Genomic DNA, 19,308 nt, shown 5'->3' on the forward strand with positions numbered 1-19,308 from the left:
AACAGAGAACATTAAACCTGATCGCTAACACACGTGTGCAGCCGGTGTTTATGCGTGTGCGTGTGTGCGTGCGTGTGTGTGTGTGTGTGTGTAAGCTGAAAGTGAGTGCTGAGTGCTGTGGATATAAAGGTGTCTTTGTTAAAAAGAGAGCCACTCCAGTCTTCAATCCGACGTTTGGCCCCAGGGTGTGAAGCAAGCTCAAAGGGAGTTAGAACTATAAAGCACTTCTCTATTCAATCACACACATTCATAAGGATGTTTATTCATAAAAAAGATAAAGTACAGCAGAGATTTCATGCAATTTGTACGTGTTTAAATGATCACGTGCAATCCCTGACAAATGTAAACAGAGAACATATTTCATGCTTGCTGCCACGTGAGTCTGTAGCGTTACCGTAAGGTGAGCGGGGATAAAAAGGCGTGGTTTCCTTCTGTGGGATCTCCTGGACTTTGCCATACAGCTCACTGGTGGAAGCCTGGTAGAACTTGACGCTGCTGGTCAGACCACACGTCTTGATTGCATCCAGGAGACGCAATGTGCCCACACCGTCCACATTAGCTGTGTATTCAGCCAAGTCAAAGGAAATCTGGGAACAAAAAGAGGGGGAAAAAATGAGACATTTTCAATACCAATAATAAGAACTGTACCAAAAACACTGATGTTTCTGCTTGTTCCTGCAGAACACACAATAAATCAGAATTTTGGTTTTGAGCTGTAAAATTCAAAATGAAGGCAGAAAAATATCAGAATGCACCAAGGAAACAATGTCTCCTTTGCACCATCCATGATCACTATGCATGAACTTGTAAGATATGTGCACACTTTGTACTTAAGATTGGATATCCAAAAGAATTTAAAAAAAGTTCTGTGAAATGAGGGTCAAACATAGAGTTGAATTTACATACACTGAACAAAAACTTACTTTTTTTCTCACTGCCTGCCATTAAAAGCAAACTTTTCTTGTACTGTCAGTTAGGAGTACAAAAACTACTTTTCCTCCATTCTGGTTTTATAGGCTGTTGGTTCACACCATTGCAACTAATTTGTTTGTATATTCAGGGTTGTTGTACATTTGACCCTGAATATACAATTGTACAATTGAAAAAATGACAAAACAACCGTTACATCCTTTAATTAAATAAATGTAGAGGACTATTACTGTAAAAAAATATACAAACATTGTTGCTACAATAATACGACACATTAAGAATAGAAATTAATCACATTCTTATATGTTAACTGTTTGGGTCATGACACAAAGCTTTTACTGAACAATTTTCAAAAAACAACCCCAAAAATAATGCTAAACAAAATGTACTTTAAACTAAAAAAGGCATTTCTAGAGACAATAGCAAATCAGACTTTCTCTAAAATTCCTACAACAACTCCCAGAATCCCTCCTTCCACTGCAAATGGTGAAAAGAGTGAACTTAATAAACGCTTTGTGGGAGATTAAGTTGAAATTGGAAATGGCTTTGAGAAGGCCTGACACCGTGTGCTGCGAGTGCGTAAGCTTGAGTGTGTGCCAGCTTGGCCTCAAGCTTCCAATCAGACGTGACGGTTAAAAGCCAGGCTGGTTAGTGGTCACCACACCTGGTGCGAGCCGCGTGGGCCACATCTAAATGGAGGGGGAAAAAAACCTCCAACCCTTTAGTGTGTTCACACCAGCGCTTCGTACACACCCACACGCACACATGAGTAGATAAAGACCCCTTATTTAAAGCTGGGATCCGAGAACACTGGGCCTCTATTTCCCTCATGACGTGCACACACACCATGAGGAGGTTTAATCAAGTTCAATCACACTCTGCAACTCAGTGTAATTACCTGTGACGCTCCACTCATGCTTTTACTTTGCATTCTGGCATTTTCATTTATATTTACATCAATTAGAAGAGAAAGTGAGAGGGTACTTTATACAGAGACACACAGCACACATTACATAACGGCCATGTACACTCACAACGCAAGAGGGTGGCGCAAAACTTGAAACATTTGGATACGAAACCAAACGGATGCAGTTTTACACGATATTCACAGACGGAAGTTGAATTTTATCTGGGAATTATTTCAGAGTTGTAGGTTTTCTTGGAGCCGCGTCAAACAGCTGTTTTCCTTTGTAGATTTAGCAGATTGTTTAATCTGTTTCACCTGTTGCATGTTGTTCTCTGTTGATGTAAAAACAAAAACTCAAAGCATCTTAAAATGCCTTGTTTGGGGTCCAAGTTATTGTGTTCGACTTGACAACACCATGAAACACTTTTGCTTAATGCATGTTTGCTCACTTACTAGACAAAAAAAAAAGAAAAAAAGACGGTGTATTTCGACATGAATCTATATATACAGTATGAAAATTCTAAATTTTTCATAGACATTTCAAAAACCTATGTTATTGCATTTAATTGCAACTAATGTGTTGGACAAAGATAGCAGAGATTTGTTAGAGAAGATTTGTGAAGAACACCACATCCCTTCTGAAATCTGACCATTTTGGAAGTATGGCAAGTGCAAAGCCAATTTTGCAGTCTCACTTCTGTAAGACGGAAATTGAACAACAATCAGTGTTCAATGACTGAATGTAGTTTTAAGCGCTTTGGGGTTTTCTGAACTGGATAAAGTGATGTAAAAGTATAGGATAGTTACCATTTACAATCTGTCCAGTGTGAAACACTGAACTTATTTCAACTGACTGTTCCCAAAAGACTTTAAATCTACTCATTCATAGTCTCTTTTTGAAATCCGCATTGAGTCTTACTAGCAAGTGCAGTATAGAAAATCAGAAGTTCGTGTTAGCAGACAAACATAAATGTTTTGATTCAACAGTTGAAAGACGAGACTCGCAAAGATGTGACACTACACAACCACGTACAGAGGGTAAAAACCACTCTTATTTTATGCTACTACATCCCACAATAAAAACTCCTTCCCACACACATCACAGTGTGCGTTTCCCTTCAGCTCTCCTCCAGAGATGAAGTGCATGGGACACACATGCAGCGTCTATCAAAACCAGCTGAGAAGGCCGTGGCCTAGTGTTTCTTGACAACTTAAATGAAACAAATTGCTTTAATGCCTCCATTCTCTATCATTATGTTATGTCCAGCCTGAGCGATCACGGTTGCGAGGACGGACGTTTGCGTACACCACTCGAAGAATGTGTGTGTTTGGGGAGAGTGTCATTGTGACTGCCTGGCCTCTCAGACAACCTGCCAAATATTCTTCTGTTCTGGGAAGTCAGCCAAGCTCTGTCAGAATCGGGGGGGTCCACTGACAAGCAAACATTTTGTCTGACAGCAAAGCATCCATTTAAAAGGCTTCTAAATGTACAGGATACATGTGCTGCAATTGGCGGTTTCACTTCTTTCGTGCTCACACAGGGGCTTGTTGAAATGCATGCCTGAAATTGTGGAATGTGACTCCATAAGTGTGTGAAGGTATGCAAGTGTGTGCTCACTGACAATGTGCCCAAGAGTAGTGACACGTGTATAAATATGAGCTACATTAATTTAGCCATGGCCTTCGCTTTCGTCCAGAGAGAAACAAATGGAGACATTGAGTCGTATATACACAGGTGTACGTGAGTTTAAAGGAATGTGAGCCGTGTATTATACCGTGTCATTCAGAATTTTACATAGATTAATCAGGGATACCAATGTTTGGAGCTTCTTATAATGCATTTTATACATTTTCTCTTTTTAGGGTGGAAAAACAAGACAAGCAACTTTGTTAAAAATTGGGAGTTAAAGTGTAGATCTATTACGTATTTAACTTATTCTAGTCTTCACAGGTTCCACTACTGGGAAAAACAAACACACACTTTTTTAAAAATCTTCCCCATTTGCTTGCAATGTAGTGAGAATAATGAAGACATTATTCATACAACTGAAACTGGATTTTGATGTTAAACATTAAGGATGACAATCCCATATTGCTTGTTGTTCAGCCATTTGCAGACAGCAAGTTCTGGTGGACTCTGACCAACATTTTCATAATAAATGTTAATCAATGCTGTACTGAGTATCATGAACAGCATTGATAAACATTTTGCATTTAATTTTATCTAAAAAATTGTCACCTGTCATCAAGGGTGAAAGTTTTGGTTGAACGGTTGGGACAAGGAGACAGCTGGAGTTTCTAGAATTATGCCAGAACTTTTGAAGATTTGCAATGTTGTAAAAGAGGCACTCAACCTAAATTTCAAAGTTTAGTTGTTGAATTTTAACCAAACAAATATTGCAAGTGCTTTATAAATTACGAAAGGCTGTGAGCCAATCCAAGACAGCAAAGCAAGAGGCAAAAATAAAGAGAGTGAGAATGAGGAGGATGAAAGCATGAACAAAAAAAGAGACATGATAAAGTTAAAACAGGAGGAGGAGAATGAAAAGAACAGGAAAGCTAGGAAAGGCAAGAAAGTGAAATAAATAAATAAAGATCAAGGTGTAAGAGAATAAGGCAAAGGAAAGTTAACACAAGAAAGAAAAAGAAGAAAAATAGGACTTTAAGCAGAATATAAAGTAATGGAAGGATATCAACTACAGCAAAATGAAACAGAGGAATAGGGAAATGAGACAAAAAAGTATAAAAAAAGACAGAATAAGAATAAGTGAAAAAGGAGAGATGAGAAAATAAGGAAAACTGAGGTGAGAAAATGAATAAGAAGCACAAAGGAAAATTAATAGGAGAAAGAGGAATTGGAGGGTAAAGGAGAAGGAGAAAAAACAGAAAAGAACAGGGAGAAGAGAGTACAAAAAGAGAAGCAGAAGGTCAAAATGATGGAGGGGACGTAAAACGGAAAGAATAGAAGTATGAACAGGTGACATTGGACAAGGAAGTGGTGAAAGAAAAAGAAAAGGGGAAGAAAATGAAGAAAAGGGGAACATGGGAAAGGAAAAAGTAGAAAGAAGACAATAAGTTCATTGATAAATCCAATAAACCACCTGTGTTATCAGTCTGCGCTTTGAAACAACAAGAGTAAACATGCAGCGATGTGAGACTGGACAAAAGGCAGTTTAAGGTCAGTAAGGCTGTTCTGGGTTTGTCTTAAAACTTTCTATGCATCCAATAAAAATGTTGCACAAATGTTGATCTGAGCTGATATGTGAATGTTCCTGACTTGATCACCCGAGACCTTTTCTTTTTTTCTTGCAAACATTGCTATTTTTTTCCGACTTACGTAACTCAGGAAAGAAAAAGACAATAATCAATCCTGAAGGTGGAGAAAAGAAAAGGGAAGAAAATGTGGCAGGATCTGGAAAAAAAAATGCGCTCATGCTTAAGTGTGAGAAGGGGAGGTTGTGGAGAGAAACCACAGACAATTACACCTTTAATCAACAGGTTACAGGCCGACCCAAATTAGAGCAGTTGTGTTTTCCCCAAAGACAAACAGACTGAGTTCCCTTTAGGACAGAGCCAAACCCACGCAGGGCAGCTCAAAGTCAACAACAAGTGTCACAATAAGTTACGAGAGCATCAACGTAGGAGGCCAGAGAGACACGAATTTTCCATGTTTTCCAAAGCTGTAGCCTAAGCTACTGTCGCTGTATGCGAGCCCACGCTGACAGCTCACTCTCTGCAAACAGTGCAGCATCTCCATCATCATGAACCGCTGTGTTGTGATGAAACTCCAGAGGGAATCTCTGCGCCTCGAGCTCCATCTTGTTGGAATGTGTCACTGTGCATAAACACACACACACCTTTTACAAAAACACGAGAGCTGTATTTTCCCCCTCGCACTGTGCCAAATGGCCTTTCCCTAAAATGCAGACACAATGAGAAATGAAAGAAATTCAAACGGTGAGAGAAGTATATGAACAGTGAGTGACATGAGAGTATAACCGAGACGAGGACGCAGCATTGCATCATCCAGCTGGAACGCATCCCCCCCCCGTACCCCCCTCCACCCCACCCCCGGTGTTTTGCCGCCGGGAACCAAGTGCCGCTTAAATGGGTCACAACGCGCAGTACCGCTCCCCAGTCTGATAAATATCAGGTGAAACCACAGGCATGAATACCTGAGGAGACCTTCAGCAAGCATCAGTGTACAGTGCACACACGACTAACAGATACCAACCAAATGCCAAGAGTTTCAAAATGAAAATCCTGGTCATAAATAAATGTTTGGGGCATTAAGATTAAATATGGCCTCAGTGACATGATTTAATGAGCTTTAATTAAAGTGCACCTGAAGGAAGTCCCCACAGTGAAGTTATTTATAGAATATCCGTGCTGCAAGAACTCCTCCGATAACATAGCTGAAGTGCTTCAAATATCTCAAGAGCTTTTTTTATCTTTTCAATGACAAAGAAGAGTGTTGTGACAGAGAGACTTGTTTTCTTTTTGCTCTTATTTCTCTTACGCTAAAATGTGTCATCTCTTCAAATTGCATTTAATTTCAGGCAACAACAAACTAAGTAAATAGGTGAAGCGATTTCCAAATTATACCAAATGAGTCGTTTATAAAAACAAATATTTTCTTGGTTCCGTTTCAATAAATTTAAGCTGACAGGTTAGCTGGTGGCTCGGGTAAACATGGTTTTAAATGAGGTTTGTGATTCGATAAAGTTTCCGTTCACTTTCACAAAATTTTTAGAATTTATTGGACTGTTTGTAAGTTTTTCTTGGGTCTTCTCTGCTCTGTCCACATGTGTATTTTGCACTAAGAAATAAAATTACCTTTATGTAAAATCCTCCTACGCAGCACTTTTCCTTCTGGGCTGTATGAATGTGAGCCAGAACCTATCTATGTGCCGCAAAATAAATACAGCAATTCACCACATAGATTCATTCATGTCTGCTGCAGCAAGAGAAAGTCCGATATTTACTGCCGCTATTAATCCTCACGTGTGCTAAAAAGAGGAAGATGTGCAGAGTGTTTGCAAACAGTAACTATTTATAGTCTCAGTCTGGCTTTAAATCAGCTTTGAGGTGGAAATTTTCACAAATTATGGTTTTTGTGTTTTGTGGCAACCATGTCTTTGAAGCAATTCAAAGACATGAATTGCTGCAACGTGATTTTAAAACAGAGTTCATCCCTCATTTGTTCGGGTCTTTCTTTTTTTGTGCCTATTCAGTGTTCGCACAGCCGTATGATGTGATGCTAAGCACAAAACTACTTAAAGAGAGCTTGGGAGATGGGATTTATAAGATAAACTTAAGTGCTTGAAACATAAAAGAGTTCTCGGTGAACATTAATTTTTCAAATCTTGGCTCTCCACATGGCAGAACATGCATCCACCCTCTAATCCCCCCCTCTGATGTTCACTCATCATTACAATCACATCTCAATCCCTACATTTTTTTGTCTAATTACAGGCGTCTTCTGCTCAGTAAGTGCAAGTGTTGCTGCAGCTATGGTAATGAATAAAAATATGTACACAGATCAGGTGAATCTGATAGAAAGACAGACGTGGAGAGAAGAGCAGTGAGAGCAGACTATGTCAGGGCAGGTAGAGAGAAAGTTTGAAGATTGACTGTCAAATTCAGAATTTTTGACAATGCGTCTGGAAAGTCCCCGTCTGCCTCGCGGCGCTCCTCTTAACCTTTTTCACTCCTTTTCTGGGTGTCTGCACGCATTATTGTTGATCGATGACGTGATCTGAACTGGTGGCGGTTGTTCACTCCACAGCTTCATTTCAACTCTAAAGCACAGATTATGAGGGATGTTTCATGTAGGTGGTTTTGATGACTTAGATTTAGCATTTAGGCTTGCTTGTTTTTTTGCACACACAGAAAAAAACAAAACAGTCTAAGTTTTATCATGGCTTTATTTTAATGGACAGATGTAGAACAATAATTTGAAACTCCTCTTCAGCACACTAAAAGCAAAAAAACCACAGGCCAGACAAAACAGCTGACAAATGACTTCAGGATCCAGAAATACGCAAGGCCGAATGGACAGCAACACGATTAACGAGTGTTTTAAATTATCTCTGAAAGCCCTGAATGAATGAAAGGAAACCAACCAGGTTGGTTCTGGCATAAAAGTCAACCACTTTTATGCCAGAAGGCTTTATGATGGCAACAAATTTTTCATGTCTCAATTTGATCTCCTTTTGTGCATAATGCCGTCCACTGCTGGTTATTCGAAGATAATATGTTTTAGCGTTTGAAGAGCAGACAGCAGAGGTGGATTCGTACACTCCGTTCCTTTAACATCGGATCAGAGAGCCAGGAATAGAAACTCCCTGGAAAAGTCATTCAAGAACAGAAGAAGCCTCACATTCTTTCTTTCCCTCAGTCTGCACATCTTCCCTGCAGACATTTACCACCAATCAGTCATTGCTACCCTACAATCGCAAATACAAGCGTAAACATAGCAACAGGTCCCACAGCGGTGAGCTGAGGTCATGCCCAGGAGGCTTCAGTGGAGCAGTCCTCATTATGTGAGGATATGCAGGTAGGGTTCTGGTATCTGTGATAATTCATAAGAATTTCACAACAGAGATCTCAGGAGAGGTTTGTAATAGTGTCACCATCACTCAAACCTTTCTTTGTTTGAGTCACTGTTATTTAGCTTGTTTCTAAAATTTGGCCACATGCACATGCAGCCACATATCCACATAAAACGTGCAAGCAGTTATAGGGACTAAGATGATTGGCCTTTTTTTTCAATCAAAAATCTAATGTGTGACTGCTCCTTTGGGTATGGCAGCTTTCAATGGCAGCTTTCAGAGAAAATCAGATCGTTAAAGTGAATAATGGATTTTGTGACTGAAATAAGCTAATAAGTGAAGACTTTATTCATTAGAAGACACTGGTTAAAAAATGTATTACTAATGATTAAGAGTTACTAACTGGGAAAAAAAATAAATCAACATCTCAATTTTAACCGTTTAACTTTCTAAAGCTTTTGTTAGGATGAATTAAATAATTGTCACCAATAATATTACTGGTATACAAGGACTGAAATAAATACATAGATAAATAGTTGTGGTTGTTATAGAAAAAGACATTTTGATAATTCTATGCAAATATTGATTCTTTAAAAAAAAATTTAGCTGTGATGTGCACAATACTTGGATAACAGAGGCGATGATTCAGAATGACTTAAATTGATGCATTCTTCTCTAGCAACTCCCCCTCTTTACTCCATCATTCCCAAACATCTTTCCCTCTCCAGCATCCACCACGCTCCTTTCCATCTGGCAGCGCCCACAAACATCCCATCCCGCACTGTTTACTTGAAAAATATCCTCCTTGTGAGCAGAGGAAGTCACTGATATAAATCCTGGCCCTAATCTTCCCATGTGGAAACACAACTCTGCCCTGCTGTTGCTTTTTGTAAACTACTTAAATGCTCCGTGATGTTATTGTTGCAGTTCGCTGCTTTTATTCTATAGTTTTGTCAACTGGACACATTCTCACCACATTCTTACATTTATTTGTATGGGACACCTTTGAAGCACAAGGCTCCACCTTTATTTTCATTACACAGACAAACAGACGTTAAGGGTTAGAGTGAGATTTTAAAACTTTTTTAGCCTTCTGGCATCCAAAATAAATAAATAACTAGTATTTTTGCTAGAGAGCACCAATTGTTAAATAACTCGTTTTGTGGTGTTATATTTTTTTTCTGGAATTTAAATTAACATGAAATTTGATTTTAAAAGGTCATCTGAAGACTCCAGTTTTTTTACACCGTGGGAATTGTGGCATTAGACTCACACAGCCTTCTGGAAGCCTCACACCTCTCCGGGTCCGCCCAGGACCCCCTGGACAGAAACAGCTCAACAGCTGCATGACCGTCGTAGACATGACAACAAGCAGGATCCAGGTTACGGTCCAGCAGTTTCATGATGGTTATAAATACCTTCCCTTCTGTCCTTCAGATTCATTAAAGGTGTCTGGTTGGCGCCATTTAAAAAATGTGTAAACATGGGACTTTATGTTATGTTCCAATAAAGACATCTACCTAGACATATCTATGTGCATCTTAAGAAATACAGTTCTCACTCTAAAGCTCACAATTTCTTACTTAAAATTAATAAGAAAGTCCTTTCAAAATGTAAAACACTGAGAATAAAGAATTAAGGGTTAAACAGCTGAAAATTGGTGCTTAAGCTTAATTTGCTAATTTCCTGGGTATGTAATCGAACTGTGACACAGAAACCTTTTCAGGCTTCCTCAGGCTGGGACACTGCTGACGCAAAGACAAATTAAAAACACAGCGAAGGCTGCACGGTTGAACGAGACCGATGAACCACCTACACTTTGGAGGAGAACACGTTTGTGACCATGTGTGTTGTGCTCTTTGTTTCTATGGTTACGACCCATCTCTCAACATTAGGAGACTCATTAAAAGATGGTGTGATGTAGGCGTGGCCGACATTTCTCATCCGTCCCAGCCCCGTCAGCCCAAAAGCTTTCATCTGGAGTGAATTAGGGACATTAGCACTTTCTTATCTCAACGCCTTCCCACACGTCTTTCACAGTCTTTCCCGCTCCACGTTCCTGTTTCATTCCTCTCTCGCATAACAATAGCCACTTCATTGTAACATCAACAGACTTTTGCATTCTTAAAATACAAAAAAAAAAATGAAGAGAAAAAAAAGAAATAATTTTAAACTTTCTTAAACTTAAACTTTCTTGTTCAACTTAAAACAGGTGACTCGGGTTCAGGCCCACAGATCAGCACGCAGACTTGTGCTTTTAAAAGAGGGCTGGCCAAATCCACTCTGATCTGTCTAAAAATACAAAATGTACAATTTAAGGGAGGAAAAAAAATGATTGATTAAAATTCTGCTTTCTAAAGCTCATTCTGCTCACATAGAGACAAACTTACGAAACATTCACATGTGACCTGAACGTTTGTGTGCTGTGTGGAGGAAGTGCAACAGGCCTGTAAATACAAGAATATTTGCACAAAGGCTAAAATTAGCTCAGAGTGTATAAACAGACAGACACACACAGCCGGTAATCCACGTTAATACCAGTCATCAGTCTTAACATAATGTTGTGGAGCTTGGGCAGAGATGGAAATTTAATCTCTGTCATTTATCTCTATTATAATGGCTTCAGATAGCCTACAGGTTTGACACTGCTCTGACACAACATTGCTAACTCTTAAAGTTACAGTCCAGCCACAGAATCAAGTCAGAAGACAACATTGCAGAGACACAAACAAGTATTTGATGCGTATAGATTAAAAAGAAAAACCTCCAAATGATTGTACCGAATTATTTCCAAATTGCTGCCGCGTGTTTTATGAGTTTGATTTTAGACATTTCATCTGCTTGTTATTTCAAGCCGTTTATACGGTAATTGCCAAACTATCTGAAGTCAATCATTCCATAGAGAGAATTTTTACAAGTGGAAAACATTTGAGATGGTTGTCAGGCTTCCCAGGAGTGGACATCCCAGCAAATATCAGATCAAAGGATGTTAGCAACAACCCAAAAGTTCAACTTTAGCTTCAAAGGGTCTCAGTTAGCATGTAAAATGTTAAAACTCATAGCAGCATGATTTTGAAAGTAAGTATGGCTTGCTTAGAAGGGTTGACAAAGTTGGCATCTTTTATCAAAACTAGTAACATTGGCACAACATAGGACTGCAACTCTGGAACAATGTCTTTTAAACAGGTGATGGCAAAGTGGAGGTGTTTGGCAATAACAAACGACATCATGTCTGAGGAACGGTAAACACAAGACATCCACAGGTATATCATACAAACTGCCAAGGACAGTGGTGTAGGGGTTATGATTTGATTTGATTTTTGTAGTGACAGAACCAGAGCACTCGGCAGTAAGAATATCAGCAAACTCCTCTGTATACCAACTCATGAGTCAAATGCGAGACCACCTGTTCAACAGCTGCAGTCTTAAGACAGATGTGCAGACACTAATGTCTGCAGGAGTGAAGAAGCACACTCTAAAGCGTGACCAAAATGTATCCACCACAATATGTGAAACCGTCCTAAACAGGCAGATAAGGATTAACAAGTTATTGTTGTTAAAGTTTCTTCTACAAGCTACTGAATGGAGTGTAGCTGCAGTGATTATTTGGGAAAAAAGAGAGAAAATACATATGTTTAGTCTAATTTTATAAAATAGTGATTATGGTGACAAATTTTCCTCTATTTGACCACCTGAAATTTGAGTTTTATACAAACGTTATGCAAAAGAGTTTGGTGGGAACACCAGGCATTTGAAACGCTGCAATTTGTATCAATTCTCTTGTGACAATTTGCTACAATTATTCTGAATGATGCTTCTTCATTCTTCTGTTCTTATTAATATGCTTCAATAGTCCAACAAAAGCCATTTCTTTTCATTCTGCTACTCATGCTGTATTTTTCTTTAATCCAATGCAATTATTGTAGAAAGCAAACAGGTTGGTGCTGTACTTTGTCTTTGCTGACATTCAACTGGCTTAAACATAATCTTTTCCGAAACCACTGCCCTATTACTCATGCATTATTACCCCAACAGTGGACACTTCCCTGTGTGTAGCCCTCTGTTGGTCACATGGCCTTAAATGCCATCAGCATATCATCAGCAGAAACTCATGATTCACGGTTTTACACATCCACGTGGAGACGCATGCACACACAAAGGCACATGCAAAAACACAAAGACAGCTTAGGAGAAGACAATTGCCTAAGTTCAAGTCCAGCCCAGCTCCGCCTGCCTCGCTCACCAGAGCGGGAACACAGGAGCAGGGGTCGGCATGCCGGGGCGGACTGTTGCTGAGAAGCTGGTCTTTGAAGGAGGCCTGTGGTAAGGAAGGCTTTTCGGGAAGGGGAAGTGCTCTGCTTGAAGTTTTAGATATCAGTGGAAAGCCTTTCTTTGCTATGCATGGCAGCAGATTCCTTTATCCTGCAGTGCTTTTCCAATATCAGCGGAAGGACGGTGTCAAAGAAACATGTAGCAGGATTATTTTCAGGAAAGGACAGGGGGAAACAACCACAATGCAATCCCCAAAAGAGAACATGAGGAGATGGTTGCCTCGGTTTGAAATTTGGAAGTATTTCACTTTATTGCAAAACTGCCACACAAATAGGTGGCTATAAGAGCGCTGCCCCTGAAGTGGAAAATGATAAGCCAACATGAGCACATGTAGGAAGAAAGTCTGCTGACCCAAACTATCCCACGATCCACCAGCAACCTGGCGAAACCACAAACTCAACCTCTGGCTATCCAGCTGCTTGCTAAAGTACATAACTCGATTATTTTCACAGAAACTCCAGCAGGGAGGACCCTGGGATGTACTCTCAAGTTACAGTTCAAACTAATATGCATTCCTTCAGTAAAAGGTCTGACAACGCTTAGTCCAGTCAAAAATGAAAAAAAACAAAAAAACAAGAAACCTGTACTCGAGTACATAAAAATTATACTAGGATCTGGTGAACACAGTTAACCAAAATGACTGTACTGTCAAAAGACTTGGAGAAGATCTAGTCGCATAGAGGTTTCTTAGTAATAGTGGGTTTGATTTTGTCAAGGCATACTTCAGCTAAACAAAATATTCAAGAATTGCCCTTAGAAATATATTTCCTGCTCATTTAAAATAATGTTCTTATATATATATATATATATATATATATATATATATATATATATATATATATATATATATATATATATATATATATATATATATATATATATATTCATATTTTTACTGACATTGCAAAATATATGAAAAAAAATTATGTGTTTTAGGAACAGGCCATCTTCAACTATTATAAATTGCAACCATAGTCCTATGTTTGTGCTTGAATGATTCAGTAACAAAACACAAACTTTAGCACAGAGAACACATATTAATGGCTCAACACATATTTTACAAAATGACCACAAAGTTTGGCTTTTTTTAACAAATATAGAACTACATGCTATATGCCACTGGGGTTGTGAAAATAAATATTTCATATTTGTTTCAGTTTGGGACTGGACAGTAGCACTGCTGTCAGTACTGTTCCTTTGCAGCAAGTAGAACTTTGATGCAAATCCCAGCCTAGACTCTTCCTGCATGGAGTCTGCATGTTATTCCTTTACAAGTGTGGATTCTGTCTGTGTGCTCCCACTCCTGCAGTCCCAAAAATATAGCATGTTAGATATATCGGTCTCCCTAAATTGACCTTAGGATTGGGTGGATGGGTGTGTCTCAGAATACAAATTGAAAAACACTGAAAAACAATATTTTATCAAAACTCCACGAGACCAATCTTTCCAGGCTGTTGAACTCAGGCAGTGGAATACACTGCCAAACCCTCTGTATAGTTTGTACTTAAAATACTTTTAAAAACTGGACTGTGGATACTTTCACAAAGCAACTGATGACAATTTGATTCTAAGAGGCTTTTAGTTCAACTTGGGCTATTATGATATCCATTTATGATTCATTGTGTTTGCTTTCTATATTGTACATGATTGTGATTTCATTGACTCAAAAAGTCAACAGGAGCAAATAGCAATTAAGACGAAAATCTCACGACTGTTATCTCACACACTAATGGTTCAGGAACGCTGACGCAATGTGGTTCGTTTACAGCTATGGAAGTAGAAAGGGACTGAACAGCAATGTTAAGACACAAGCGCTACTTCATTTAAAAAGTTTGCCAGTGTTAAAAGAGGCCTTTCTTTAACAAAGTATTGCATGAAGAGGGATCACCATCCATGACTGTCCGTTAAAAATCTGTTTCGTAATTTAAAAGTCCTTTGATAAAGTGATTCCAACAAATTTTGGTCCTCAACCGGTTCATGCAAATGCAAGTCCACTCTCATATCTGGTGTCCGGTCTTGATTATGTTTTCACAGAGTTCTCTGTCCTCACCTCTACACTGCTCTTCCGCCCAAGCAGCCAAAATTACAACAACCCTCAACTCTTAAACCCTCCGCTTTCCCGGTAAGGCTGACCGCAACCTGTCCAGCCTGGGTCACCTTACCTGTTTACCGCATGGGAGTGGGTACAGTGCTGCTGCACACAGAGAGCCATTCAAGGCCTCGCATATGAAATCTCTTCCGTTGTAGAGATGCTTTACACTTTTTCTGCATATTCATCACTAAGTGTTCACATCCTGTCTGGTTGAGACTGAAGGAAAACAAGACACAGAGACAGTTTTCATACGTTCTCAGAGTGTTTCTGTGATGGAATCACAGAAACCAAACAAGGGTCAGAACGAACCCTTTAGAAGTGGCTGGCTGAATTAAAAAAAAAAAATCTACACACATATCAGAATTGTTTGATGTAAAATGCTCTATCAGACATGGTGATCATGCCTTTTTTCCTTTCAGGTGAAGAGTTGTTGTTGAAATTCATAAAGAAAGAATATGTTCTTCCCCTGAAAATGACAGTTGAGGGATTCTGCAGAGACCTGCCAGTCACGTAGCTGTCATGGATCATCTCCCAATCTGGCAGCAAGTATCAACAGATGCTCACAGAGAAATGAGAGCTAGTATTGTGTCTGTGACTATCTCCTTAGTGCGGTTACACATGTAAGCAAACAACAACATACCACAGTGACACCGCTGGTGCTCTGCCAAGTCTGTGCTGGCAGCCACTCCTGTCAGTTAATCACGGGCTCATTGAGGTTGATGGTTTTTACAGTGTTTCTGTTCTGTTTTCTGAGTGTGTAAAAGCTCTGTGATTGTCTGAATAGGTCTTGGTGCAGTGTGTTTAATCAGTCGACATGTACAGTCGCTGACGGCATCAGCTCTTTCAACAATGTCCTTCGGGATGGGATTATCGTCTAAGTTATGACAGGATTTTTAAATGTCTTTGCAGATACAACAATCACACCTCAAGGTGGAGGCTTTACATAGGCTGTTTGAGAAGATATAATACAGTAATGGCCAGAAAATGGACAGAAAATAATTGCCGTCGGGTCTCAAATTTAGGTAAAATAATGTAAAAGTGAAGGAAAATGTAATCCTATAAACAGAATTATTTTGTAGAATTTATTTTGTATTTTGTAACAAATACATACATATACGTATGTATATGTTTTCCTACAATTTATCTAAACTACTCCAGATTGGCTCATTCTTTTTTCAAAGTATAAAAATGCATTGTTTTTTTTGACAACAACAAAAAATCAGATGGGGAAAAAAATCTTCCCATCCTGTATAGAAATTATTCAACTCAAACCAATTAGTTTGAATATTATCCTCCAACGCACTTTGAATTGCCTTGCTGCTGAAAATGTGCTACATAAATACAATTAACTTACCTTACCTTACCTTTCCTCACCTCACCTCTGTTTGGGAGATGTGCTTACACAATATACTTCTAACTTCAAACACAGTGTTTGGACCCTATTTCAAAAACACCTTGTTTTCATCATGGGCTTGAACAACATAGAACGTCTATTCCAGTAGCCTAATGCTGACCTGCCTTATAAATTCCTGCCAGAACGCTAAGTTGTGCCTAGGAATTAAGATAATGTTCTTTCTTTTCCCCCTTCACCTTGTACAAGACGCAGCATAACTTTCCCTTTCCACAAGTTCCCGAGACTTCCTCATTTTCTTATAATTATGAATGAAACTAGAGCCTCCAAACATCTCATATTTATGCTGGCAAAGATGAACCACTACCTCCAATAAATCATGATGACTGAATATAAGTGTCTTCAAGGTGTCATTCTGTTGAAAAGTGTTTGTTTCTATTTAAGCCTGCATGCATATTTTTCATTCTCTATGGTTTGGTCAAAGTCGCCAATAAATTTAAAATTCTGAACCTAATTTGTGTCTTTAGATATTATTGCAGTTCATTGCTGCATAATCATTTCTTCCTGGAACAAACACTGTCAAATATGTACATGACGTACATGCCCATGAACTGTTTTTATTGTTTTAATACTAAAAATTTGAATTTTAAATATTTGACATGTTCGCAATTATTTGTTTCAAAGTGAGGCTTCCTAAAATAAACATAACACACGTCCAATTATGTTGTTACTTCTACTTCAAAGCCAGCCATGAAGTTAGAGTGTAAATTGGCCTTTAGACTGTAAAATAATGCATTTAACAGACACCTAAATGTTAAAGGTTTATTTTGTGTCAATAGTTCTGATGATAAACCGTTAAACTTTGTGACGGAGGGTATAATTCCTGGGATATTTATATGGTGTGGCTGTGCACATATGATAAGACTTCCCAGAAACACCCATTTCTGTTTACAACCTACAAAAGCAATAAATAAATTCTTCAGTTGGCTTCCAAAGCCACATTTGTGTTTTTTCAACCCCTGAGAAACATTTAAGTGGTCAACTAGTATTTCTAGATACATCTCTCCTTTTATTGTAAAGACTAAGGTTGTCTCAGAACCAAACTAAGACAGTATAAACATTAAACTGATGGCTCATTTCTAAAGGTTTTAACACTAGTAATTTTAAATTAAACCAAATACAGAACTATCTGCAGTAAGATCCATTAATCTGTAGAATAAGGAGCAGTAGTGCTGAGTCTTCTTGTGTGGTTTTGGTGGGGCATATTTTCTTACTTAACCCACCCGTCAAAGCCAATAAGTGAGAGAAGAACCGAGTATAACCGCGAAGACTGCACTGCAGTTACCTATAGCCGCTCCATGTAACAGCATGTGAGTGTTCCTGTAGATCTCCCCAAGGGCAGCGAGGTGGTGACTGACACTCTAGTAATGCCTTCATGTCTCCTAAACCTAAGCAGGGTCTATATATGCACACTGAATGAAGACATGTCAAAGAAGAGCAGAGAAAGAGAGAAACATCTGGCCCCGAGATGTTCCCCCCGGCTCCCCGTCCGAGGGCTCAGCTTCCAAAACGATACAAGTTACAACACAATCCACGGAAACAAAAGACGGAGAGCCAGACCTCTCTGAACTGGCAGGCATCGGCAGCTGTGGAGGCTCACGCCGAGGATGGACCTCACAAATGCTTTGACATTCCCAGCTCTGATCACAATTGCTTTCTTCAAATGACTACATTTTCCTGGACATCATGTAACTTGGCAAAAACAAAGTACCCATTTCCAACCTTTTTTTTTTTGTTTTAATCAGACACTAAAACACACTAGATGCAGTTATATACCACTTATTAATATCCTAAAGGCTAAGAAAGTTTTTTTAAACCTTTAAAAACATATTTAAAGATAACTATTAAATATGTAAAATTCTATATTTATGGTAAACAGAAAAAAACAGTAAACAGAAAAAAAAAGTAATTTACTGTAACAGAGTTCATTATCTCAAACAAATACCCCCAACAAAATTAAAAGAAATTGTTAATGGTTGGGTGAAAAAACATTTTTCAGTCTTAAGTTTTTCAATTTGAAATTTGGGATTTTTTTTTATTTGTCACTTTCTTGCACATCTAACTATTAGTCTTTGCATGGTTGTGACATTTGATCAAAATGTGATTAAATGTCAAATTTACTATAATTAGCTAGTCAAAAATATTAGGAAAAATGTTTGAATTACCTTAAAAAAATTAAGATGTAGCCAATATATTTGTAATTATTGTATGTTATTATAAAATGACGATGAGGATTTAACCTCCACAAGTGATTCCCCCATATATAATTAATTCCATCAATGTGCCATACCATAGGCAAGGTAAAATGTCAAGTCTCAACATTTTTTAATTAGCTAAGCTGCATATCATACGTTTATAATCTTTCTACTTTGCTCTTTAACCACGCCCCAGCTGATTAAAATCCAAAACTTTGCCGTTAATAGACACAGTTGTCATGTTACTTGACTTGGAACAGCATACTTAAATGTCATTAAAATGCAATTCGAGGTCAGAATTGTGGCTTTTATACAACCAATAAACAGTTAACTGAAATAAATTTATGTGCAAACAAAATGTCTCAACATGCTGAGCTAGCTCTCTTTCGAATACACATACATTTTACACGAGTGTTCGATGGCAGGGAATCAACTGGCAAGGGGGGAATTTGGTTTTATTGAAGTTCCACAGTTTATAGCCCTGCTGCCCGGAGCACGACACTTTAATTTGAGAATAATAAGATCAGCACAACACGTTGGTTTTGCTGCACCAGGCGAGACACTTTTATTACAACAGGCATCACTTGGAGAATATTATTGTAAACTATTTGCTGTGGTGGTCTGGGCTGACCACACATCTATAAACAGTCCGAGCTGAGATTGCTAGCTCAGCTTCATGCCAAAGCTGATATAACCACATAGTGGCACTGGGATGCTGGAAAGATTTATCATGGGAACATTTAAATTTCCAGGTGGTTGAATCGAAATGACTACCCTCCTCAGAGGAAAAGCGTGATCCCTGCCCTGGCCAGTTCTTTTGTTTTCTTCCTCATTATGTGTTCAATTAAATGAAAGGATGCTCAAAGTGCTGGAAATGTCAGAGGGCT

General features: G+C 38.6%; 1 protein-coding gene across 1 annotated transcript in view; it reads right to left on the minus strand.

Moving 5' to 3' along the window:
- Positions 1-19,308, minus strand: part of gmds (GDP-mannose 4,6-dehydratase) — a 164,884-nt gene that overhangs the window by 118,733 nt on the left and 26,843 nt on the right. Inside the window, exon 5 of the mRNA XM_014981198.2 lies at positions 395-587. Coding sequence (XP_014836684.1) covers positions 395-587 — 193 coding nt within the window. The remainder of the gene's footprint in view (positions 1-394; positions 588-19,308) is intronic.

The sequence above is a fragment of the Poecilia mexicana genome, unplaced genomic scaffold, assembly GCF_051168715.1.
Source record: "Poecilia mexicana isolate PSO_F unplaced genomic scaffold, ASM5116871v1 scaffold_4, whole genome shotgun sequence".
In the NCBI taxonomy this organism is placed as follows: Eukaryota; Metazoa; Chordata; class Actinopteri; order Cyprinodontiformes; family Poeciliidae; genus Poecilia; species Poecilia mexicana.